Raw genomic sequence first — 26,405 nt, 5'->3', positions numbered from 1 at the left:
ACCCCCATACGAACTCCAGAAGTGCCTTTAATCCAGTTGAGGCAGAGGAGCTAAGAAGTGGGGAGGTCTTAGAGGATGGAGCTGGGTTCAGCACATAGAGTGCCAAGCACAGTCCTTGGCCCATGCCAGGCGCTTGATACTTAGAGTTGCCAAAGACCAAGATGGTGGCTTGCAGACCCTCGGCTTTCATACTGAGCAACAAGGCAGGAGCATTGCAGGAAATTCTTTGACTGTTTCATCTGAATTGGTGCCTGTCTGGGAGAAGCAGCCCCATAGAAATGGCTTCTTCCCCGCTCCCCACCTGAATATAAAATGACACACGCTGTCACCCCCATCCCTCCGTCTTGCTCCCCTTCCCCCAGGAAGAAAGGCACAAAGTCCGGAATTGATGCTGCATCTTTTTTTATTTTTTTAATTTTGCCTTCTTCAAGCATGTGCTGAGCTGGTGGGGAGAGCAATTTGGCAATTAAAAAGGCCCAGCGGCTTGGGCAGCGGCGGGGGAGGCCAGGGGAGGGTGGGGGAGTCCCTCTGTCCCCGGCCAGGGAGTAGCAAAGCCCGCACTAACTTCATAAAATATAAAACAAGGGAAGGGACAAGGGAGGAGGGGGATTTGTAAAATACAATATCTTAGGGGACGGGTAATAATAAAAAATAAGGTTCATTATTTACAAACAATTTCTGTTCTTGGTCTCTGTACAGTGGGAGGCGGGTTGGGGCGTGGGGGGTCTGCGTTTGTGGTGTGTGTAGGGGACAGGGAGGCAGGGGGACAGGGAGGCAGGGGGACAGGGAGGCAGTGGTCCTGTTGGAGGAGGGAGGAGGGAGGAGGTGTGGCCCAGTGAGTGGTTTATCTGAGAAGGACGGATGTTTGTGTGAGGAAGAAGTGACAATAGAGTGGTTGGCCCAAGGGGGTAGTCCAAATGTCAGGGGGTGCAGAGAGGCCCCAGCCAAGACGTGGCCGGAGAGCGCCAGGAGAGGTGGAACCCCTTCTCCTGGGATGGGCGGGGGTGCGAGCTGGATCCTGGCTGGTGAGCAAGAGAACTCCTCTTCTGGGTGCCAGGGGGTCCGTCCTGAGTCCTGGTTCTGGGGTCGGCCTAGGAGAGTTTGATGGTGGTGTTGGGGCCCAGATCCCTGGAGAGAGGAGAAGCTGTGATATGTCTGTCCGTCGGTCCTGAAGGAAGCCCTCCACCCTGCGCCAGCGGGATCTGGACCAGGGAGGGGTGGGTCCCTGGGAGGGTGCGGCCAAGGTGGACGAGGGCAGGTGGGTCCTGGAACCAGGAAGGGAAAGGGCCGCCCACCTACCTGTCGTGGAACCACTCCTTTGGGTGGGAGAAGTTGGGGCTGGTGCCGTTGCCACTGACGTCCCCCGGCCAGGCCTCGCTCAGGTACTTGGTGGTCTCGTGGGTGCTGTCCAGATGGTCGTGCTGCAGGTGGTCCTGGGGCCGCTGCTCCACCGGCCCCCCTGGCTTGATCTCCCAGCCTTCTGGGGGCTCCACGGGCAGCAGGGCGCGGCTATCCTCCCACGAGCCGGCCCCCTCATCGTAGAACAGGAGGCTCCGGGAGGGCACTGGGGAGAAAGCGCCGGGGTGGAAGAGGTGACCCCAGGTGCCCACTCCCTCCATCTGGCCCCATTCATGGCTAGGCGTTAAGGGCACAAGCTCTGGAATCCTACAGGAGTGGATCTGGATTCCAGCCCTAACGCTCCCGGCTGTGTGACCTCAAGTTAGTCTCGAGCTTCGCTTTAATCTTCCTGGGACTCAGTTTGCCCTTATGTAAAATGGGGGAATAAGGACCATTCTCATGTAGATGTGAGGTTTAAATGAGCAATACAGAGCCAACAATTGAAACTGCTCAGTGAAACTGTTGAGAAAAAGCTCTTGGTAAGGAAAGGGTTCCAGGCTTGGCACTTTTTTTCTTTTGGTACTGGGAATGGAACCCAGGGAGCTACATCACAATTCTATTTTTTTTTCTTTTTTTTTTTTTTTTTGAGACAGGGTCTCACTCATTTGCTGAGGCTGGCCTTGAATTTGCAACCTCCTGTCTTGGCCTCCCCAAGTCTCTGGGATTACAAGCATGTGCCACTGCACCCACCCGGCAAGGAAGGAGATTTTATTTTAGCTCTGCTTCCCAGAGCAGGTGTTGAGTTCCAGGCCACCAGGTAAACTGTCCCACACTCGCCCTCACTGAAGGCAGGCTGCAAACCCAGATCTGCCATCAGCCCTCTAATGCCCCAGCCCTGACCTAAGAGTCCATGAGAAAGGCGGCCTCTGGTGTTGAGCAACGCATGGGTTCCGGGGAACGGGCCTGCTCCACACCACCTCCTTCCCTAGACGTGCCCTCTGCCCTGATACGGCTGACCCAGTGCGCTGACTCTCAGGGGCTCATCCCTCGCTCTCCCCCTCCTACTCAGGCTTGGTCTAACCCCAGCCCCCAGCGTCCATTCTTTCCTCTCCGCTGGCTTCTCTGGCCTTAGAAAAACAGTACCCTACTGCCCACCCCCCTTAGCAGCCACCCTGTTGGCTCCCTCTCAGGCCCACTGACCAGGGAGTGGCTCTCACTCTCCACCCCCCACCCCCCCCCCCCCGCTTCCTCTTCCCCTAACCCTCCCCCTCCGGCTTCCTCCCCCCATGCTCCTTGCAGTATCCCTCCTTCTTGAAACTCACTCCTCCCTGATCTCCCCTCTCTCTGACCTCCCATCTGTTTCCTCTTCCTCCTCTCATATATGCCAGATATATGCTCCTGGTACATAATGAAGGATAGACTGGAAGTTCTTCCACAGGTCTCGCTGAAGTACCCTTTGCCTCTGGAAGCCACACCATTGTTGGCTGCCCAGGCTCTCCCTGCCACTCATGCAGTGTCTTTCCTCTCCTCACCTGGGTCTTCCGGAAGGGGCTGAGGGTGCTCATGTAGGACCCCCTGTCCTGACACACTCCAGCATTAAGATGCACCTCCTCACCGAGGCTGCCCCCAGAGGTGCTCAGCAAGCATACAGTGACGGCTCCCACTTGTGGGAGGAAGTGATGGAAGCTTAGAGAGCTGAAGCCACATGCCCAGGGTCACCCAGTGAGCAAGTGGCAGTGGCACCTATAACTAGACTCTAAAGCTCCCTGCTTTTAACCACTGTACCTCACTGTCCCCCACTGGATGGGCAGTATTCGCACCCACGCCATCACCACCTCTCCTCTGCCCAGGGTGGACGGTGCTAATGGAGCACAACTCTCCTTCCTGTTGGTCCGGAGTACTGCCTCAGAACCTTTCTTAACACAAGGCTTCTGGCAACCATTACTGCCTTATTATAAATGGCCCTTGGGCAGAAACTCTGTGCTCTGCTCCCAATTCTACGGCTTACATTGAACAAATCATAGGCCCTCTTGTGGCCTCAGTTTCCCCATCTGCAAAATGAGGAGCTAGGGGGAGATGGTGCCAGTCCCAAACACGGCTCCTCTCCTGTATCTGGCTTGTGCCCAGAAGTTGGGGCGGGTGTCCCGGCCCCGGGAGGTACTCACTTTGACTGGCTGTGTAGGCGCTCTCAGCGGCCACAGGGTCCTCCTTCACAGTCTGGGAGCTGGAGGAGAACTCAGGAAGGCAGGGCACGAGGGAGCCCAGCACCAGAACGAAGCACAGGGCCGCCACCTGGGCACCCAGAGAGCAGTCGTCAGGTCTGGGGCAGGGGTGGGCAGCAAGGCTGGCCACCCCTAGTGCTTCTCCCCCAAACCAGTTTTCCCACAAAAGCAGCTCCCAGAGCTGACCAACCCCTAGGTGTGAGGTCTCCTGCCCTCTCTGGAGCAGGTGGGGCTGCTCAGGCCACCCCAGGCCATCGCAGGGTGCACCGCTGGCAGCACTAAAAAAAGAGTGGGGGGAGGTGGCAACATGGTTATCAGCACTAAGCCGGGAGAAGTCAGGAGAGGAAGAAGGGGTAGTGGAGGTGGGTGGGGCTGACTGTGCTCCATGGCTCCATCTATGGGGAGGGGGACATAAGCCATCAGGAGGAGCTGAGTCAGGACGCCAGCTGACCACTGCCCCCAGGGTGTCACGGGTTGGTGTGCTGAGCCGGGAGGCCCCAGGCTGCACATTTCAAGGAGTGGATGGAAGCGGGTGAGCTGAGACGGGGCCACTCTCTGGTGCCCTTTCGGGTTTCTAGGAATTTTCTGTGCCTCTTCACCATCCCTTCCAGAAAGAACCACTTCATACTCCCCGCGCCTCCCTAACACCTTCACTGTGTGGGTTCTGCAGAAGCCACCTCCCCGATGGGCCTGCCTCTGGCGGGGTTCAGTTGGATGTCACCTGCACATCCACGCCACGCTAGAACTGGTCAGGGGAGTTCCCATGGCACCTGGCTCCGTGGGTTCAGTGAAGCCAGCCAGGGCCTGCTGGGGGCCAGCCCACAGGGCACAAGGCACTTTACCCCAGTGACAATCACCCACAATGCCACGAATTCTTCAAAACTCTGCCCACCCTCCTAGACCGCCGTCCCAGGGAAGAGTTGTCCTCCCGTGGCCCTGTGCTGGGAAACACTACCTACCATCAGGCAGGTCCCCGTCTGGGTGGCGGCCATCTTGTAAGGTCTGGAGATCTTGCTGGTGACCAGAGTCTGGAGTTTCTGCAGCTGCTGGAGCAGGGTCCTAAGGAGGGCACAGTGGTCACCAGGCAGGCTTGGGCCTGGCAGCCGTTTCTGCCTCCTGGAGCTCTCCTAGGGGCCAGAGCTGGCTCCAGTCCTGGCTTCTACACCAGGTGCCCATGTCCGTGAAGACGAGGAGCTCACCTCCTGTGTGACTCCTCTGTAGTGTGGCTTCAGCACCTGGGGCCTGCCTCGTGGTGTGGGTCACCCTATGGAAGCCCAGGGCTACCCTGGGCCACTCTTGCCTAAGGAGGGAGCGGGAGGGTGGCCAGCCTTCCTTTTCTGACCCTACCACAGCCCCAGACACACCGGCCTTCCTCCTGCGCACCCCACAGCACTCTGTGCTGATGAGGACGTGTTTGGCACAGTGCCCGGATGAAGGCGGCTAATACCTGATGGCTATTGTTCATGCTCCTCTTATTCCCTTTTTTTTTTTTTTTTTTTTTGCTGTTATCACAACAGCTGTAACACTTTGTCCTCATTACTATTGTGGGCTCCCATCCAGCTGGAGTCCTCTAGGTACACACAGAGGGTGAACAAACGGTTAATCTTCCTCCCCCCAGCCTGGTGCAGTCCCCAGAGTGAACAGCAGGTGGCGAAATAGCACCAAGGGCCTGTCCCTATTTGGGGTCCAAGGTGGAGAGGTGAGGTTGAGGGCGCCTGCCCCTTCCCTGACTTATGGGATTGGGAGAAGAGGGTGATTCTCCAGGCCAATAAGGGGACTGACTGGGCCCCCAGGACAAACTGGGACAAAAAAAGGGAAGAAAGGAGGTAAAAGTCTTGTATTGAGCTCCTACTGTATACCAGGCCATTGTCTGTTATGGTAATTACTCCCACCAAATAATTTAAGAGCTCCCTGGTCTTGCAGCAGGGCACTATGAAGAATTCAGAATAATTAAAATAAAAGAAGAAAAGTCACATGAATCAATCAATCATCCTTAAATGCCAGGCACCATGCTAGGGAGGAACTGCATTATTTCTAGAATCCTTACATAAATTCTATGAGACAGTGCTTCTGCCTTCCTCCTGGAGACAAAAACTGAAGCCCAGAGAGGTCTCAGAATTCCCCCGGAGTCACAACAATGGCAGAGTGGGGCAAGAACCCAGACCTGCGGCTTCATGCTGTGTGCTAGGCACTATGGTAGTCTTGGGACACTCATGTTTCTCAAACTCCAGTAAGTATAAGATGCACCCAGAGTTCTTGTTCAAACGCAGATTTGGGCTCAGCAAGTCTGGGGAGAGTCTGAAATTCTGCTTTTCTCACAAGTTCCCAAGCGACGCCCATGTGGCCCGTCCAGGGAAACGGCTTTGAGTAGCAAGGTTCTCAAACTGACTTGGGGCCCAAGAATAATCATTTCTAACACATTTCTTGAGACTACTGATGGGGCTGGTCTGAGGATCTGCTTGGAAAACTTCTGCTCTACAAGTCTCACTCAGTGGCTCCCCAGCCCCTCCGGTGTCTAGTTACATGTGGATGAAGAAGCCTGGGAAACAGGAAGGGGCAGGACGTGGGGTCCCAGGTGGCAGGGTCTGTTTTGAGGGCTTCACGCCTTATCTCTTCTCTATATGCCTCCCAGGGCTGCAGAAAGCCAGGCATGGGCTTCAGGGGGCCGCGTGGGTGCAGGTGGCAACACTCACCTGTTGGCATTCTCCAGGGTCTCCACCTTCTTCCACAGTTCATTGTTCTCTGATGTAAATGTCTCCACCCTGGAGGGACCAAGCAGGCATGGCTCAGGGCAGCTGCAGATTCACTAGTGACCCCAGCCTTGACCACCACCATGCCACTCCGGTGCCGCCTGCCTCTGGCACCCCACGAGGGAGGACTGGGGAGAGCAGGCCAGGCTGGGGAGGGGGCCCCAGCCTATTCCTCAGGATGCTTACTTCTTTTCTAGACACTCCACGTATTCCTTCTTCTTACGGCGGCTCTCCTGGGCCGAGATCTGGAGGGAGAGGCCCCAAAACAGGGGTTAACAATGCTGCACATCCATTTCCTGGGGGACCCCCAATTTGGGGGCTGACATCACTAAGGGAGCAGAGGCCCTCACCCACCCACCCACTGGGAAGACCTTTAAGTCCCCAGGGTAGGGCCAGAGGATGGCTCAGGCTTTACCTTGTTCTTGATTTTTCTCCGGACCCTCTTCAAGGCCTTTTCCTCCGCTTTGGTGAGGGGGAGTTTCGTGGGGATGGGGTAGCCCTCAGCAATTAGGGTACGCTTCTCCTCTTCTGTCAGGAGCAGTGGTCCTGATGTCCCCTGTAGCTTCTGTAGGGAGTAGAACACGGTGATTAGGAACCAAACGGCCCTGCATCCAAATTCAAGCTCTGCCATGTCCTATCTGTATGCTCACCACTCGGAGCCTCAGTTTCCTCATCTGAACAGGAGGTGGACCTGAGTAAAATCCAGCTGTACGTATCAAGCGCTAAGATGGGGCCAGCAGCCCAGCATGTCAGACTCTCAGGACATAGTGGGGAAGGCCTTCCTGAATGCCACCCCAGAATTCATAGAATCAAAGCTCACTTGTGCAAGGTACCCGAAGGACCCCCGACAGGCTCCCTCCACACAGTCTCAACTTGGGAATCTCCACACTCAGGGCCTGGCTCCATGTTGTCACCAGACTGTGCTTCTTGGAGGTAGGCTAGGTTGTCCTCTGGAGCCCAGGAATGTCAAATTCTAGTCCTGGCCTAGTCCTGGCTCTTCAACAGTGTGGGTTTAGGGTGGCCTCTAGGACCCCATCCCTCTACCTCTGCTTCCTATTCACCATGAGGCAGGATTAGAAGGTTCTCCTTCTCTTCTGCCAGGCAGGAACCTCTCTGAACTCTGATGGGGTAGGATCAGACTTGAGGCTCCCCAACCCTCCCCGACTGGCCAGGGTGGATGGACTCAGTTCCTGGCCTCCAGGGTCAGCCCACGCCCAGCTCCTTACGTGTGGGGCGGTGAGGAGGGGAGAGGTGGAGATGGCTGTGGAGGAGTGGGCCATGGGCCGGACAGGACTGGAGGGGGGCAAAGAGCGGGGACTCTGGGAGCCATCGCTGTCACTGCCGTGGCTGCTGGGGGGCGTCGGCGGCATCTGAACCAGGTCCTCTGGAAAGAGCAGGGGGAGCCAGGTTAGCAGGGCTGTGCCCAGCTCTGCTCTGACATGCTGAGTTCATTTCAGCAGGGGCTCGCCCAGCCCAGACACTGAGAGAAGTGGGGTGCTAGGCCTTTGATCTCAGCCGTAAGACCAACAGCCTAGATGCTGGAAGAGCCCCTGGGTCAGCCTGAAATGCTGGCGATCCCAAGCCTGGAGACGTGGCTCACCCTGCAGTGCAGGGCCAGGCCCGGGAGGAGGCACCTGCGGTCCCCAGGGCTTGGCCCAGGGATGGCTCCTCCGATTTCCCCCTCCTTTAGCATTGTTTGCTCTTCATGGATGCCATGCTGCTCAGAGCACTGGACTTGGCGTCGGGAGAGTCCTGACTGCAGCACTTCCTAACCGTGCGACCTCAGACATGTTTCCCCAGCCTCTCGGCCTCACCACCCTCATCTGTTGAACGGGCTGAAAAGACTGCTCAGAGTCGTGCAGATGCCATAAGCTCCTGTATGGGAAGTGTTTTAGGACTTGAAGGCACTCCACAAGGTAGGTGGCTCTTTCCACCTTGTCTGCATCCTCCTCTCCAAGGCAGTGAGCACCTCCGGGGCGCCATTTACCTTCTTGACCTTGTGGTACTCAGTCTGCTACCTGGTAGATTCTACCTAATTCAGTGTTTGACCTGTAAATAAGCTAGGATTGGGAAGATTCCATTACTCTTTCTTCTAGGTCCCCTCTCCCCATTCTGGTCTGGGGATGAACTCCCAGAGCTCCCTGGGAATGTGCCATGTGTTCACCCAATGTCACTGCTGGGTGCTGGGTATTTGTCTGTGACCCTGGGAACTCGGTGGTTTACTTGAGTACAGGGACTGTCCTCATTCTCTGCTCTTCCAGGACTGGGACTGGGAGATGCTGCCCAGTGGACTCTTGTTGCATGAATGAATGGACGGACAGACGGACGGTTGGCTGGAGGGTGATGGGTGGCTGTAGAGTGGCTTTGGTTAGTGAGCGGATGAAAGCAGGATCAGCAGGAAGGTGATGGCAGTCGTTAACTGAGCAGGGAGGGCCGGAAGGAGAGGAGGGAACATGGATGGACGGGTAGGTAAGGTGGGAAGGAGAGGGTATCTAGGTAAAGTGGGGATTCAAGGGACCGGCGTGGGCTGGAGGAGAAAAGCGTCCCTGGACACACTTACCTGGTGTCACTTTGAGGAACTGGCTTGCCTCCTGGGGCTCTGCTTTGATCACTGGCAGCTGAGTCATCTCTCCTGGGGCCTGAAAAGAGGCAGGTCCAGTCCATGAGCTGTCCCTGGGGTGGTTCCCACCCTGTGTCCACCGCCATCCCTCCCTCCCTGAGGCTGGTGGTCGCCCCTGCACAGCGACAAGCCCCTGGGCTTGGGGTTCCAGGAACAGAGCAGAGGAAACAGGCAGGTTCTCCTGCTTGGAAAAGCCAAGTGACACCTAAGGGAAGCAATGAGAGCCCCTCACGGGTTCACACAGGGAACTGATGGAACCAGATTTGCGTTCTTAACAAACATGCACTTCTATTCGTTTCTATTACAAACTTGTTCCAGAGAGGACTTCAGGAACACACGGGGCAGCACACATGTGACTACCAGCACACACACACACGCAAGCGGTGGTCTCTTTGAGGAGGGCGTGGTGTTAGGTGCTAGATTTGGGGAGCACCTCTCCCCACTGGGTCTGCAGCCAGCAGAAACTGGTCATGATACTGTAGCTCATGAGCACTTTAGGGGGTTCACGCACCCATTGTACAGAGAAAGAAGCTGAGGAAGAAAGAGGGAATGCAATGTGCCCAGAACGGAGTCAGGAGCAGAGCGGGACCCAGGCAGGGCCTCTCCCAGCAGCCAGTGGTCTGGGCCGCACATTCCAGGGAGGGTCTTGGATTTCCAGCCGGAGGCCCTTATCTACAGATTCAGGGAAGTGGAGGTGGGGTTTGGCATGAGAGTGTGCTTTATTAATCTCATAGATATACACTATTGAAGTAGAAACACAGCCACATTTTTGTATTAACATTTGGTTTTGCCTTCTTTTTAAAAATCCCGAAGCAATGAGAAAAGGTGGGGCCTGGGCTGACCCCATCTCTGAGACCCTGGTCCACTGCCTCATTCCCTGGCCGCCCCTGCCTGGCTCCCTGCACGTTCTCAGCTTCCTCCAAGAATTTGTACCCATTGTAGGATGGTGCAGGAGCAGCCCAAGGGGGAGGCAGAGCCAGGCCTGTGACTTCTGACCCTCAGGCCTGAGGTTCACGCTATGGCCTGTTCAGAGTCCTGGGGTAGGGGCATAGCGCTTTGGCACCTCTTCCACAGACTCACCAGCCCCCCCCCGCCCTTCAGCCCTTACCATTGTCCCTGGGCTCACCTGGTGGGGGATGGGCAGCCTGGACAGGGGGCTGAGGCCCAGCAGCGGGGTGGTGGCCATGGCGGCAGCAGCGGCCATGGCTGAGGAGGCAGCCAGGGGGTCCACGGGCAGCTCCGGGCTCTGCTCCTGCTTCACCATGATGGAGCACAGCTTGTGTCCCAGCACCCAGGCTCCATGTTCCACATCTGGGGCAGAGGGCAGGATCCAGGCTCAGGCAACTCCCAGAGTAGAGGGCCCAGCCCCCTCCTGCCTGCTGGGAGCTGCACAGGGCTGGACTGAGGAGTGATACAGGGGACACCAGAAGGTGGGCAGGAAAAGTGGGGGCCCTTGTGAGGTGAGAGGGCAGGATGGCCCAGGGCCAGAAAAGGTGAGCAGCTTTGGCAGCTGACAGAATGGGCTTGAGCCTGGGGAACTGGATCCCTCCTGACTGGCTGTGCTGTGACCTTAGGCAAGTTGCTTACCCTCCCTGAGTTTCAGCTTCCTCTTTAAAAAGGGGAAAGGAAGAGGATACACCTAACAGGTAGGTTTTGAGGATTAAATAATATAATGCACATCAAAAACGTAACACAGTACCTGATGAGAAAAAAATGATCTGTAAATGGAAGCTCGTATTAAAATAATTACTGTTATCCAGTAAACATTTGCTGAGCACTGTGCCAGGTGCGGGGGATCTAGCAAGAGCCTCAAGCAGCTTAGTGTAGCTGGCATACCCAGGAACGTGGAGCCAGGGAGGTCCGCGGGTGGCATGCCCTTGAGACTGAGCCCAGACCTGTGACTTTATCCAAAGGTGATAGGAAGCCACTGAAGCGTTTCAAACATGCTAGAATTGGTGATGTTAAAAAGGACTGCTCTGCCCACGTGTGGGGACAGGACTCGCTGCAGGCAGATGGAGGCAGGGAGACCCATGGGAAGCTGCTGAAATATATCGCCCAGGCAAGAGAGGAGGAGGGCTGAAGAAAAGCAACGGCAGTGAGAATGGAGAGGGAAGAACCTACTAGAAACACATCGAGGAGAAAGAATCCACAGGTCTAGGGGGAGATACTCAGGTTTCCCGAAGGGCAGAGTCCACCTCCTGCCCATCGAGTGGGTCTTCTGGTCTCACTTGGGCCCTGGGGCTGGTGGACATCACCCTTTCCCACAGTCCTCCACCCCAAGTCAGCCCTGCTTATGGTGGCCCCAGTGCCTGGCAGCCAGAGAAGCAGCGTGAGGCAGGGGGATGGGGAGCCACATGCAGGGAAGGGCTGGAGGGGACTCTGGACTTTGTGGCCCACTGTGGGTGGGGAGAGGGGTCAGCAGCTCCTAGAGACCACCTCAGAGGCCAGGCCCCACCCTGCTGGGAGCCTGAGAGCCCCATCTCTAGGCCACAGGCTGCCCCTAGGCTCCAGGAACACCCACAATCTTCCCAAATTACAGGGCCAGGCTGCTGGGCTCCGGGAAGCTGTCCCCGTAAAGGGCCCACAGACAAATTGCTTTAAAAATAGACTTGGGGTGGCCAAGGAGGTGTTGGGCAGGACCAGCAGGGGTGGACAGAGAACCTGTAAAGGGAGGGGGTCCACCCCACACCTCTGCCCTTCCCCAGGCGGGGGCCTGAGACCTCACGGAGGCTCCAAGATGTGCCTAAAGCCAGGGCACAGTGGCCAGCTGGGACCTCAGCAACATGAGCCCTAGAGCCATGTAAACCCCTAGAAAGTGCTCCTGCCCTCATGGCAGGGATGCGGAGGCCTGTCTGTGCTCCTGGGGGCTCCAAGACCCTCGGGCACAGCTCAAACTTCTTGTACAGAGCACAGCTCTAAGCTCATGACCTTACTCCTCTTCCACAGCGCAGGCACAATCAGAGGAGACAGTTAAGAAACTCACTCAAGGCCAATGTCCTCTGAAGGGGAAGAGGAGCAAGAACACTTTTCATTGTTCTAGCCACTCATGGTATTAACAGGACTTTGATAGGTACAGGGAAAATAGCCCTGATTACTAATATATATTATATGCTGAGCCCTGAGTGGGTACTTTATGTGCATGTTTTTTAATTTGTCCAGAACTTTCAAGTACATATTATTTTCATTTTACAATTGAGGAAACAGGGGCCCAGAGAGCTTAAAAAAAGTTGCTTGAGGTCACCCAGCAGCCAGTGAACGTACTGGATTGCACAGCAAATCCTGTTGGGCTCCTAACCCATTAGCTCTTGCTGCCTTTGAGGCTGGCAGTAGTGATGGAAGTGGGTGAGGCATAGAACTGGGGGGGCTGACTTGTAAGTCTCCATTTGCATCTTAGTGTGTGCATGACCTAGACGATTCCATTTTTATGAAGTCTCATCTTTCTTACAAGTCAAAGAGGGATGATGATAAAAGTGATTCTTGCCTCATTCTTGTCCGTTGTGAGACTTTAAAAGAGATAATTAACGTGGAGGCACTTTATATACTGGAGGATGCTCTCAGAATGTTCACTGTTATTCCCACTGCAAATGAAACTACTGAGGCTTCTAGGTTAAGGGAGGTATCCGCCATCACTCAGCCAAAATGGACAGAGCCAGGCCCACTTGCACTTGAGGGGATGACTGAAGGACCGTGCTTCTAGATGGACACAGAGCAAGTCTTCACTGACTACCAGAGTGGAAGAACTCCAAAGCCCTTTGCTTTAACACAGGAAGTCGGGGAGAGGGGAGTTTGGAGAGCCCACCTTCAGGATTAAAAGCTGGGTACAGGGCCTCCCAGGTAGCAGCCCAGAGGGACATCTCAGTAGGAGGAGGCGAAAAAAGTTCTAGAAACTTCTTATCTACATGTGTTATTTAATTGCATCCACTGTTGTTCTAAGTCAGTGATTCTCAATCCCAACAGAACTCTGGGAAGCTGGGCCCGGCCCTGGCGTGGCTGGGCAGGGCTGGGCTGGGAGCCAAGGATTTGCTCCTAACCGGTGCTCAGGTGTTGCTGCAGGTCTAGGAACCAAGCTTTGTGAACTGGCTTTTAAACTAAGTCAGCAAAATTCCTTTTGAGAAGCACCCATAAAGGTTTGACTAAGGAGGACCCCAAAAGCAGGGAGGTGCACCTGCTGAGGTGTGTGTGGGTGGCTCCTCTGGAGTCTCAGGCCGTAGCCACTCCCTCCTGTTGCTCAGAGGCCACGCCCTCCTGGGCCTGGCGGACCTGCCCTGTCCCGGGGCCCTCCGCCTCTTACCCTGAGTGGTGTCCTCCATCTTAATGGGCACGAGGGGGCTCTGAGGTGCCGAGTCCCCACTCAGGGAGTAGCTGTGCTCAGCCTGGATGCCCGGCGCAGGGGAGTCCAGTTCCATGTCCAGCAGGGGGCTCTTCTCGTCCAGCACAGGGTCATCAAAGAAACTGCTGAACAGGTCATTGGAGAAGTCCTCCATGTTCTCCACAAAGTGGTCCAGGTGCTCCGGAAAGTGCTGGGAGGAAGGAGAGGAGAGGAGAGGGGACTCAGCTTGGCCTTGCTGTGGTGTGGTCACCTCCCTACGCTCTACCCCCACCATGAAAACCACCGTCGCTGCCACCGACCTCCCCAGGACCACACCATGACTGGGTCTTTTCATTTTTCTCACTGTCATTACCACTGTCACCAGTCACCTGGGTCACCCGGGTCCTCACCAGCTTCATTCTGAAGGGGGAGTTCTGCATGGGTCCAGGCAACAGGACCCTGGGCTGTGACCTTGGCACATCACTTAAACTGCCTGAGTCTGTTTCTAGGAGAACTGAGCAAGTGTGCATCCCTAAGGCAACCTGGTGACATTGCATTGTGTTTTGCAGGCAGGTCGGAAGAGGATGATGACACAGGCTGGTGGGATTCTCCAGGCCTCCAGTCCCTTCATCAGCGTAGTCCCCATCTGTCCTCATGCCTCCAGAGTCTCCCTTTCCCAAGCCACTCTTCATACCAAGAGATGAGGCTCTGGAGCCCTGGTGCTCACGTTCGAATCCCTGGGTACTTGTAGCTATGACTAAGAGCTGTGACTCATTAATGGGTTATGAAATCAACTTAGTGGGTCATGACCAGAATTTTAAAAATATATTTTTAAAGATTTTTACTTGACACATAATAATTTTCCATATTTATGGGGTACAGTGTGACATTTCAGTACATGTACAAGGCGTACATGTATCATTACATGTAATGACTTGATCAGAGTAATCGGTATATTTATCACCTCAAACATTTATCATTTCTTTGTGTTAGGAACATTCGGAATCCTCTTTTTTTTTTCTTCTTTCTATTTTGAAATATACAATTAACTGTGGTCAACCACACCTTACCCTGTTGTGGTGCAGGACATTAGAATGACTTGTCCTTTCCAACTGCACCCCTGTACCCGTTAACCACTCTTTCCCCAAACCCTCTCCACACAGTCCCAGCCTCTGGGAAGTACTATGGGACTCATTATTTCTATGAGACCAACTTTTTAAACTTTCACATGTAAGTGAGAACCTGGAGTATTTCTAACCAGAATTTAAGAAAAATAATACAACTGAACAAAAGAGTAAAAAATATCAGAGCACATGGCACACAAAACAATTAAATACCTGTTGACAATTTTATCTCCGTTTATGTGTGTGTATCTCTGTGTGTGTGTGCTTGATAATGATGTAAAATATATTACTTAGAAACAAAAATATCTGACAAAATCTTGGTTTCCATGAGCTGGGGAAAGTTAATTAACCTCTCTGTTTTATTTCCTTATCGGTACAGTGGGGTCCATAGTTCTTACCCACTAAAATTGTTATGAAGATAAAAACAGTTAATACATGTAAAGCTTTAGGATAGCCCCTGGCACATAGTAATTGCTCAACAAATACTAAATAGTGTCACTGATAAATTATTCCAGGGGCTGACACATAGTAGGTGCTTATAAGCTTTTTTTCTCTCTAAGGAAAGTGCAAGTACACTGGCCAGAGCCTATAGTTCCAGCATCTTGGGAGACTAAGGCAGGAAGTTTGCTTGAACCTAGTGGTTAGAGACCATCCCCAGCAACATATCAAGACCCCTGACTCAAAAGAAAAACTATAAATGTGTAAAGAATTGTTGCTATCGCTAGACACAGTGGCATATGCCACTATCCTAGAGCTTTGGGAGACTGAGGCAGGAGGGACACAAGTTTGAGGCCAGCCTGGGGAACTTAGGGAGACCCTGTACCAAAATAAAAATAAAAAGGTTCGGGGATGTAGCTTAGTGGTAGGGCACCCCCAGATTCAGGCCCAAGTACTACATGAAAAAAAAAAAGTACTTTTTGTTCATTCATTATTTATTGAAAGAAAATATTTGCTGGTATGTTGGAAGAGGTAGGGTGTTGGTTGCTTAGGCCCTGGATTAATGGCTGGTGTCAAGGGATTGGCTTAAGGTACAGAGTCATTGGCTTTTTGTGGCCTGGACTATAAGAAGCCTGTTCCAATCTAGCAGGGATAAGCAGAGAAGCCTTCTGAGAAGAAGGTTCAAGGCCACCTGAGTCCATCTGGGAGGAACAAGGGATGAGGAGTCTTGCTTTCTATTTGTTAAGTGTCCTAACTTCTCTGTGCCTGAATTTCTTACCCAGCCCGGTGCAGTGGCACACACCTGTAATCCCAAAAACTGAGACAGGAGGATCTTGGGTTCAAAGCCAGCCTCAGCAACTTAGTGAGACCCTAAGCAACTCAGCAAGACCCTGTCTATAAATAAAATAGGGATGTGGCTCAGTGGTTAAGTATCCCTGGGCGGGGGGGGGGGGGGGGGGGGGGATAAAAACAAAACCAAGAAATTTCCTTACCCCTAAGGGGAAAATAATAGTTCCTGCCTCACAGCATTGTCAGGAGGACCAAATACTTGTTAAAGGTTCAGTTCTCATCTCTTAAGATAATGAATGATAAGGGCTGTAGTTCTCATAATGATAACAAATCAAATACCTGCTACATATATATATGTATAAACTCTGGACCTGGGCTGAGCTTACAAACCCAAACTGGGAGGTGATTTGGTCTTACTCTGTAAACAAGCATGATAAGAGAATCCTGGACAAAATGGGTTCAGAAACCCCAATGGTAGGTACCTCCCACTTCCAGTCTGCCGGAAATCATAATCATAATCATCATCCTGCATTTCTGTTGTGGTTTTAACCTTCCAAGCTGCTGTCATACGCATCATTTCATTTAATCCTCACAATTACCCAGTGAGATACGGAAGATGCATCTCTGTATTTGACAGACAAGAAGCAGAGGCCCAGGGAGCTAAGTAGAACAGGGAAGTGTTCACAGTCCCTCACTGTCCAGCCCTTCCCCAAACACCACCCTTCTTCCTCTCTTTGGTAATTGCCTGTTGGACAGGTCTCTGTCTTGTTCACCTGTTAGACCCTCATTACATCCTGGTGGAGGAACAGGGTCTGGAATCCCAGAGAGCAGGATAGCAACTGTCCATCAATTCCTGGAGTGCAGCAGGACCAGGACTTCAGAGGTCTCTGCTGACCAAGAGTAACTGTGATCCCAGACAGAAGCCCTTTATGGGATATAACCCTCTGCCCTCCAACCACCCAGTCAGAGCCAGAGAGGGACAAGTCACATCCAAGGCACAGCAGGACCAGCCCAGCTGGGTGCTTCCTCATAGCCCTCCCCTCAGGGTCTCTCAAAGGCCTTGGGGGGGGGGCAGAGAGAAGGGTTTGTGAGAGGGGGAGAGTGTGAGTCAGCTGCTTAGGTATTTCTCCAGCAGCTGCTTCTCAGCAGATAAGGGTTTGCCAAGCCCCTTCCCCAGGGGCCTGAGAGAGGACAGAGTTTCCTCCATTCTGGGCACGGGTCCCTGAAGGCCTTGGCTCCAGGCCTTCAGAGACCCCTTTTGCAGTGCCCACTGGAATCTACTGAGGGAACTCTGTTTTTGTAAGAAGCCCCCACCCCCACCTGCTAGAACAGCAGCCAAAGCCCAGCAGGACGGAGCTTCCAGAGCAGTGGGTGCCAAGTGAAGAGAAGGGCGGCCAAGGGCCAGGCAGTTTTGGGGTGGAGGCCACTCAGAGGCCCCAGTCCTCCTTGTTTAGGGCTTCCTTAGGTGTTAGGTGGATGGTGGACAAGTCCTTTACCCCCAGGCCCACCTGCTTCTCAGGGGAGCACTGCTGTCAGGGTCTCTCCTTTGAGGGTTTTGTAGCCCTACTTTCATATGGTGCCTGGCCTCTTAGCAGCTCAGCAGTTATGATTTAGAGACAGAAGGGACCTGAGAAAACTCATTCCATTCCTCACATTTCTTCTTCTTCTTCTTCCTCTTATTATTATTATTTTGGAACTGGCAATTGAACCCAGAAGTGCACAGCCACTGAGCCAACATCCCCAGCCCCTCCCCACTTGCTCTTTTGAGAGACAGGATCTAACTTAATTGCTGAGGTTGGCCTCGAACTTGCAATCCTGCCTCAGCCTCCCCAGTAGCTGGGATTACAGGCATGTGCCACCACTCCTGGCACCCATCCCTTGCATTTGTTAATGAGAAAACAGGTTCAGAGAGGGAAAGCCATCTAACTAGGGTTAAAGAGCAAGTTGGTAACGTTAAGGGTAGGGTTCAGCATCGTTCTGGGGGCTGTGTTCCCTGTGGTGTTTACTTCTGCAACCACCTTCCCCAATTCCTGGAAAGAGTTCAGACCTCCCCAGCCCCATCCCGGCCTCTGTACCTGCTCCCCATCCAGCCCTTTTCCGTGTTCACACACAAAAAGTTCATGTTTAGATTGTTCAGGGAAATTGGGGGCGGTGGGCAGGCGGGGTAGAGAGAGGCCAGAGGCCAAGCGTCCAGAAAGGGAAGAGGGTTGGGCATCAACGTTCTGAAGGGGATAGGGTTTTACTAGGGGTGAGCGTTCTACGGGGGTGCCTTTCCAGGCAACGGGGTGGGAAGCCAGAGAAGGAAACATTATGATTTGTCTCCCTCCTCATTAAAGTCTTTTTCCTACAGTCGTGCCAATATAAGCTCCTCGGCTGCCACGCGGAGCCGGCGTCGGCTCCACACACCCGAGCAGGAGAGGTCCCGAGCTCTCCAGCTCGCAGATCCACCTATCCCCCTTCTCGGCTGCACCTTCTCTGGGCGCCCGGGCTCAGCTGCACGTCCCCTATGCATTTTAGAGAACGATCCGAATTCTGTCTATTGCGCGCGGCCCACAAATGGTTAACTCCGGCGCGCTCCAGGGGGGCGGAGCAGCCCCGCCGGAACCCGACCTGCTCATTGGCCAGGGCCGCTGAGCTCCTGGCCAATGAGAGGAGGCTGCGAGCCTCTGCTAGCGGGGCGGGGAGGGCGCGGGAGGAACGCTGGCGCGGGAGGGCGCGGGAGGAACGCCGGGCACTGGAGCGGGGAAGGGTGGCCTGGGACCCTCCTATTTCCTTCCGCGTCTGGGGCAGCGGTAGAGACGGCGGTCCCACAGTGTCCCAAGACCCTTATCTGTTGCAAAGCCCCACCCCTGTCGCGAAAGGAGGGGCTGGTGGAGAGGGAGGGTCTCCTCCTCCAGCCCCGCTCAGGAGCGGACCAGGCTCCAATTCTTAAGTCCCTTCGCCGCTTTTCCGGATCAGCTCCTTCCTCTCCTCGATTAATCCTACTGTGGGCGCACTGATGGGACAGTGGAGTCTCTGACCCTGGTGGGGGAGAGGCGACATTCTCGGGGCGGTATTAGTCTGGCTGCGGTTCCTCTCCCTACTCCCTCCCGCGCCTTTAATCCTTCCGCTGGGGTCAGTGCAGGCGCAGATGCTTGCTGGGGTGCGTGTGTGCGGGAGAAGGGCCCTTCCCGACCTGGAGCATCCCGCTTCCTTCAGGCCGCCAGCTCCGTGGCGCTTGCACCCCTGACCCTGGCTTCTGCCCCTCCCATCCGCGCAGGCTACTCCCATCTGTGCTTGTGGGGGGAGGCAGGGAGACCGGAGTGGGTCCAGGCTGAGCTGTGGGATAAGGAGTGGGGGGAATCCCAAGCCCGAACATTCCTTCCGAGAAAGTGAGCTCTGGGGAGAGATGAGAGGAGAGTCCTCTCACATTTCCCCCTTTCTTCCCCCGCAGGCTGGGCCCACAGACATCCCCCCTCCCCGAAACACACTGACCCATACATTCCCGGACGGTTACTTGCTTCGTGGTCACTAGAAAATTGCCCCCATTTCAAGCTGAAGGGCCACCACTCTGAGTCACTGTGTGCCCAGAGTGAGTTTGTGTGGAGGGAATGGGTCAAGAGAGAGCAGGGAGAGGAGGGTGGGCCCCTGGGTTCCCAGTTGTCGCAGACCCTTCTTGGTTCTTAAGCCTTGTCATATTGCCATAGAGTACTTAAGAGGACTTGTCTTCCCACACTTAGAATTAAGGTTATCCCATGATGGGAAGAGGCACTGGGTTCAGACCCTGGAGGTCCCAGTTCAAGACCCAGCTTGGCTCTGAGACCTGGCAGGGTCAGGTGGTGCTGCCTTTCTGGGTCCCAGTTTCCTCATGAGCTATCATCCACGACCTTACTGAAGGGGGCAGCAGGACCAGGGTGAAGAGAATTAGTCCCTGGAGAGTGGGCTCTTTCTTCCCTGGCCTCTTATGAACTAGAAGGGGTGAAGCCAACCCTCCCTGTGTATCCTGACAGGACCTGGGGGTGTAGGAGAGTACATTGTTCCAACCTCCCACCTTGCCCTCCCCCTCCCCCTCCACTCCCCACAGGCCCAGGGAGGGCAGATGCTGAGGTTTCACATTTTCTCCCCGCTGAACTGTTCACCGCATGCCCAAATCCAAATAAGCAGGAATGCTTCTGTGTGTCATGCACACACACGTGTGCCCAGTCTATACAGACATGGGCTGGGAGGTTCCTTTTACACAGGGAATCTCCATTTCTCTGACACCACACAAAGAAAGACAAACACACCCTTTGCCACATTCAGGTAGTTCCATGCACGGCCTCACAGGGGTGCTGTCACACATGCACACACCCTCCCAGGCTTGCATACAAACCCGACAAGACACTCATCAGATGTGATCAGAATAACACTGATTCAAATTGGCACACTCAGGCTGGGGGTGTGGCTCCGTGGCAGAGAGCTTGCTGAGCTCGCAGGAGACACCAGAACCATCCCCAGCACCACAAAAACAAACACAATAGATATGCACACGCACACACACGCAGTCACTCCAGACATGGGCTCGCGCAGGCACAGTTATGGTCACAGTTTCACACAAACACAGGCAACATTTCTTATGATCACAGAGCTAAATGCTGACTGTGCCAAGCCACGGGTCTGAGATGACTGTGTCATGTGAGACCCAGCGAAGGAGATTTGGGAGTCTCAGGCTTGCCTGGGACTGGGACAGTGAGGGCTGGGACTGGAGGAGGGGCCAGCATGGGGACCGAGTTAGTGTGTGTGTGTATGCCAGTGTGTGTTGGGAAGAAGAACGGAATTAGTAAAGGGCATGCGGGCACCCACTGTGCTGGGGGTGCAGAGGGAGAGTCCTGGAAGGTTGTGTATGCTCTGCACCCCCAGCCCTGGTAGTCTAAGCCTCACACCAGTTACCCTGTCCTGGCCAGGCCACAGGTCCCTCAGGTTCTCGGCCAACCCCTGGCATCTTTTGACCAGGCTGCCTATGTGCTGTGGCCCAACCCTGGGGCGGGCGCCAGGCACTGTCTGGGCAGGAGGAAGCCATGGCAGTGAGTGCTGCCGCCCCAGGTTGGAATTAGCTGTGACTGGCACCACCGAGAGCACAGCAGCCCTGGGTCTGGCTGCTGGAGATGTTGGTCCATACACAGTGGCCAGAGGATCTTTGTGGGACAGCTCAGGACACTGCAAACAGAGTGCCAGGGATGGCGCTGGGCGGGGGGGCGCCTCTGGAGAATAAGGGCGATCTGTTGCATTCATGTATCCATCATTTATAGGGTATTTACTGAGCACCTACTATGTGCCCAGAAATGAACAGGCCTGATTTCCTGCTCGCAAAAGACTTCCTAACTAATGGTGAGACTACCCGACTTATGGAGGTGAATCCAAATGTTTTGAAGAGCAGCATTAAGAGGGATCTTTTAAAACCCTGAAATGACCATGTCATTCCCCTGCCCAACATCCATCGATGACTTCATACTGCCCTTAGGATAGAGACAAAGTTCCTTAGTGTAGCTTGAGGTGACTTGCTTACATTGCGTCTGTCTTATTGTGTTCAAATCTTGTTCTTATCCCCAAAGCCTAGGGTACTCAGGTAGCTCTCAGATGTTTGCTGATTGACTAACTGATTGACTGGGTCATTGAAGGAATGTCAGTGAGCTAAGGGACTGAGGCCCTTTCTTCTGCAGCAGAGCCTCCAGGAATTACTGTCCTGAATCGCGTTCCCATGCCAGCTCGCTCCTGCTCCAGGCAGAGTTTCCATTGGCTTGGCCTCCTTCCCTCAGCTTCTCCCTGGTGTGGCTGCTGTACCCATTCTCCAGGTTGTTCATGCCCAAGGAAGGCTCTTTGTTTCTAGCCCCAGCCAGATGAGCTACCTGAGGAGCACAGACCCCTCTCAGTGCTGAGGAGCGAGCCCCAGGCTGAGTCCATTCCAGGGGTGTAAATGGGGCCCAGTGGCCAGCGGCGGAGCTGCTCTGGGGCCTTGGCCAGCTGGAAGACCTGCTGGGCTGGAGCCTGCCGCCTGGCTCGGGCTGGAATTCCCTTGGCCTCCTCCCTCTCCTCGGCCTCTGGCTTCCTCATGGACCGGGCCTGTCTGAGTTGTCCTGGGATTTTATTTTTGGAAGAAGTGCTATTCTCTCCCCTTACTGACTCCAGTCCTTCAGGAAAGGTGTGGGGCCCCTGGGCTCGGCTGGGGATCAGGCCATGACTCTAGCCCCTAGGGTCTGGACCTCGCTGGCCTCCAAAGACTCTTGACCCACCAGATGCTCCAAAGCTAGCTGCCCCTGCCTCCTTCCCCCTCCCAGTGTGTGACTAATGCTGCCTTGTCCTTCTTGAAGAGCCCCACGATGGCCAAAAGAAATCACTATAATTTTAGAGCACCATTAGATCCTCCTCCTCTTATTGGCAGGAGCAATATAGTCCAATGGCTATGACCAAGGGAGGCAGCAGACCTGGTTCTAACCTGGCTCTGCTAACATGCTGTGTAGCCTTGGGCAGGCTATTTAACCTCTCTGAGCCTTAGTCTAGGCTCTGAAATGGAGGTACTTACATTTATTCTACCACGTTACTATGAGGATAAATTGAGAGAACATTTGTAAAATGCTTTAAACCCTGCAGGGCATGTAGAAGGCTCTCATTCATCGTAACTATTATTATCATTATAGATGAGGAAAACTGAAGGCCAGGGATGGGAGCGGACTTGCCCAGGATCACACAGCTCACGGTCAGCAGCTCTTTCCAGAGGGTTCATTTGTCTCTATCTCCTTTCCAAGGAGAAGGGAGGGGCTGGCGTCAGCCCAGAGAAGAATTTGAGTCAGTCAGCTGGGCAAATCCCCCATCTTCTGTGTTGGCCTCCTGTCACACTACCCAGGCCCACCCCTGTGGTCCTAGGGACTCTGCCTTGCTCACTGAGAGTGAGGGTTCTGGGGAGACCACCTTGGTCCGGGGCCCCAAGGTGGACCCCAGGCCAGGGGGACTCAGAGGAGCAGGGAGTGCTGGGTCCTGACATCACAGACTGGAGAAGCTTGAGCCACAGGCCTGTGGGCCAGCTGGGGCCCTTCCAGCACGTCCAGATGTCTCAGGAATGTGCTGAGCTGGGAACTACCTCCGAGTTCCCTCACCACCCCAGCCCCGGCCCTCATCTGCTTTGCTCAGATTCTGCCTCTGCCCCTCCTCCGGCCCTTCCCCTCTCATCTCCCCTGCTCATGGGAGGGGGCTTGGTGTCCACCCTGCCTCTGGTTCCTGGCCACAGCCCACCTCCCTCTCAGTCCTCTGAAGGGCTTGTCGGAGGCAGGAGCCCTTCCCCTTCTGCAGACCCCGGATGACTGTGTGGGGTGGAGGGAGAGGGGAGCCGAAGCTGACGGGAGGGGAGCATTCTGATAGAGCAGGCCAGATCCCAAATGTGGAACTGATTTGCAGCCCTGGAGAGAAAGGGGTGAAGGCTTTGGGGCGGCAGAGGGCAGGGCTGGGCCTCCTCCCTGGGAGGATTGAGAGGGGCTCTGGGCACCTTATCCCAGCTGAGGGCTAGTGGGGCCAAGGAGGTGGGGTGCCAGGCTGGCTGGGCCCCAGAAGGTTCAGGTCCTTCTAGGCCCTGAGGTTGAACATTCTTTGTCTGATGGTGGAGGTCCTGAGCTATTAGAGGGGCTTGGGGAACCGTATTAGGGTCCTAGGATTGGGGGGGGGGGGCAAGATGTGGTTCAGGCTAGAGATCCCAGCCCCAAAGAGGGACAGCCCATCCTTTTGCAAGGGCGGGGTTGCCTTGGGCCTCCCCAGCCTGGCTCTGAGAGCTAGGAAGAGCCACAGGGAAGGGTGCTCCTGGCCCAGTGTGAGAGTCACATCAGGGCATGGGGTGGGAGTGGAGGAGAGAAGGGGCCCAGCCGCCGCTGCCTCAGGTGGCCCAGGGCTCTGGGAAAGCCCACAGGGCTGTCTCCCCTGGGGAGAGCCCCTGGTGATCTAGACAGGTGGACAGCTGACATTCCCCTAAGGGACTCTAGACCTGCCAGAAGAGCTAGGGTCCACCACCACCTTAACCATTCCAGAACTATCACTGGCTCCCTCTTGTCCCTGAAAAACCTCCCAACTCCCTTGCACGGCTTTCAAGACCTGCCACCACCTGATCCTGACTTGCCCCTGCAGTAAGAGCCCCTCACCTTCTCCTCCCTCCAGCCCAGCTGCACTGACCACTCCCAGCCCCTTATCCCTGCTGGGATCCTCTCTGCTTCAGGGACTTTGCCTGGGCATCCCAGCGCTGGGAATGCTTTGCCCCCATCTCCTGGTCCCAACTCCTCCCATCCTTTAGGGTCCAGATCACACCCTTCCTCTAGGAAGCCTGTCCTGATTGTACAGCTTAAAGAGTTCTCTTCCTCTTATTAATACCATAGCATTTGCAGACTGCTGTTACTTGTTGATATTATGTCCTGAATTCTATGCACAAGGCGACCCATTTATCCTCCCAAACTTTAAACACCACCCCCACCCCCCACTCCCCAGCCTCCCGTACTTGGAGTTGAACCTAGGGCTTCACACATGTTAAGCAAGTGCTTTACCACTGAGCTACTTCTCCAGCCCTTTTGAGTTTTTATTTTGAGACAAGGTCTCACTAAGTAGCCCAGGCTGGCCTTGAACTTGCCATCTTCCTTCATCAGTCTCCTGAATCACTAGGATTATAGGCATGTGCCACCGTGTCCAGTTTAACTTTAACTTTTTTTTTTTTTTTAAATATATTTATTTTTAGTTTTCGGCAGACACAACATCTTTGTTTGTATGTGGTGCTGAGGATCGAACCTGGGCCGCACGCATGCCAGGCAACCGCACTACTGCTTGAGCCACATCCCCAGCCCCTAACTTTAACTTTCTTCAGGATAGGATGGAGGACAGATTCTATCCTTGAACTCTCTGCAGGGACTCACACAGGGCCTAGCATATACCATGCCTACTAGTAATGATAATGATAATAACAATAGCTAATACCTAGGTGCTAGGTCCTGTTCTAGTTCCTCACATGCAGGATCTCACTTCAGCTTCACAAGATGAAGTAGGTACTGTGAGTGCCTCATTCCATGGATGAGGAAGCTGAGGCCCACAGTCTTTATGGAGCCTTTGCAACCCTGGTGCTGAATAAATGGTCCTGCCACCCCCTCTCAGCACCTAGTGCAGCACCCAGTAAAAGGCCAGGTACAAAATATGGGCTCCTCAAGTCCATGCGTGGGGTCCATGCCCAGGGCCCCCATTTTGCTCCTCCCTGGACATTCCTCCCCTGATGCCCAGGAACTCAGAGCGCTGAGAAGGGACCCCGAGGGTTTTGGGCTTTAAAAAAAGGTCATCTGCAGAGATCAGACCAAGAGGAAAATAAGGTCCCTGTGATAGGGCTCAGTGTAGGGCTGGAGAAGACGGGACTTTCTCTAGGGCTGTCCAGTGCTAAAGACCTTCCTTTCAGGTAGTGACAGTGATAATTAGAATAAAAATAGCAGCAGCAGCAGCAGCAGCTATTGTCCACAGAGGGCTTAATGTGTACCAGGCACTGTGCTAAACCCTCATGAGGATTTCTTTCTTTCTTTCTTTTTTTTTAAAGAGAGAGTGAGAGAGGAGAGAGAGAGAGAGAGAATATTTTTTAATATTTATTTTTTAGTTATCGGCGAACACAACATCTTTGTTTGTACGTGGTGCTGAGAATCGAACCCGGGCCACACGCATGCCAGGCAAGCGCGCTACCACTTGAGCCACATCCCCAGCCCAGGATTTCTTTCTTTCTTTATTTTTTGGTATCAGGGATTGAACTCAGGGGCACTCAACCACTGAGCCACATTTTTTATATTTTATTTACAGACAGGGTTTCACTGAGTTGCTTAGCACCTCGCTTTTGCTGAGGCTGGCTTTGAACTCACAATCCTCCTGCCTCTGCCTCCTAAGCTGCTGAGATTACAGGAGTGTGCCACCGCACCTGGTCCTCATGGGGATTTCTAATAGACTCTTGTAAGAACTCTGTTTCACAACTTTAGGCATGAAGATTAAGTTTGAAGGGGGAAAGCACCTGCTAAGCTCACCCAGATGACAGGTGGTGACAGCCAGGATTCCTTCTTGGGGCCCTGCAGTACCAGAACTGACCACCTCACCCCACCCCACCTCAGTACATTCCAGTCACTGCTTTTCCAGCTATTTGCCCTTTGACCTCATACCTGCCAGTCTGCTCAGATTGGGCCTGGAAGTGGGCAGCCAGTCTCAGGACTATCTTGTTCTAAATCTGCCCAGAATGGGTAGACTCAGGTTGTACCACTCTCCTCTTGCCCAAATTCAAATGGCTTTGAAAGACCAAGATATTCAGAGTTGGTTCTATTTCTTAAGCTGGGCAAGAAGTTCACAGGTACCCCTTTTATCAGAGCTTATAGATCAGACATATGCAGGATATGTATTTTTTTAGCACACAATATATTTCATAATAGGGAAGGCCATCAGGATCAGTGCAAGGTAGAGGTGGGATTTAGGTTAAGATTCACCATTTGAATGAATGAGGGAATGAATGAATAAAATATATCTTTAAAAAAAGGACCATCAGGGCTGGGGTTGTGGCTCAGTGGTTGCCTAGCACACACGAGGCACTGGTTTAGATCCTCAGCACCACATAAAAATAAATAAAGTAAAGGAAAGTATTGTGTCCATCTACCATTAAAACTATTTTTTTTAAAAAAAAGGACCATCAGAACTGAAAGCGTGGAAGTGTCCTTTCTGTTTCACTGTTCACCCACCTGCCTAACAGCCCTCCCCATCCCCACTCGTTCCACCCTTCCTTCCACCCATCCTTCTAGCTGCCCATGCGTCCATCCATCCCTC

General features: G+C 53.9%; 1 protein-coding gene across 1 annotated transcript in view; it reads right to left on the bottom strand.

Moving 5' to 3' along the window:
* Window positions 1-410: 410 nt before the first annotated feature.
* The window catches only part of Creb3l1 (cAMP responsive element binding protein 3 like 1), a 33,424-nt gene continuing 7,429 nt past the window's right edge, over window positions 411-26,405 (bottom strand). The window contains exons 2-12 of the mRNA XM_076844364.2: window positions 13,222-13,450; window positions 10,057-10,241; window positions 8,871-8,949; window positions 7,537-7,694; window positions 6,726-6,875; window positions 6,497-6,555; window positions 6,254-6,322; window positions 4,520-4,619; window positions 3,504-3,630; window positions 1,300-1,564; window positions 411-1,128 (exon numbers count right to left, since the gene is read on the bottom strand). Coding sequence (XP_076700479.2) covers window positions 1,092-1,128; window positions 1,300-1,564; window positions 3,504-3,630; window positions 4,520-4,619; window positions 6,254-6,322; window positions 6,497-6,555; window positions 6,726-6,875; window positions 7,537-7,694; window positions 8,871-8,949; window positions 10,057-10,241; window positions 13,222-13,450 — 1,458 coding nt within the window. The 3' untranslated portion in view covers window positions 411-1,091. The remainder of the gene's footprint in view (window positions 1,129-1,299; window positions 1,565-3,503; window positions 3,631-4,519; window positions 4,620-6,253; window positions 6,323-6,496; window positions 6,556-6,725; window positions 6,876-7,536; window positions 7,695-8,870; window positions 8,950-10,056; window positions 10,242-13,221; window positions 13,451-26,405) is intronic.

Source organism: Callospermophilus lateralis, chromosome 2 (genome assembly GCF_048772815.1).
Source record: "Callospermophilus lateralis isolate mCalLat2 chromosome 2, mCalLat2.hap1, whole genome shotgun sequence".
NCBI classification, from domain to species: domain Eukaryota; kingdom Metazoa; phylum Chordata; class Mammalia; order Rodentia; family Sciuridae; genus Callospermophilus; species Callospermophilus lateralis.
Note: the sequence above shows the minus strand (reverse complement) of the source record. Positions and strands in the feature narration are given on the sequence as shown.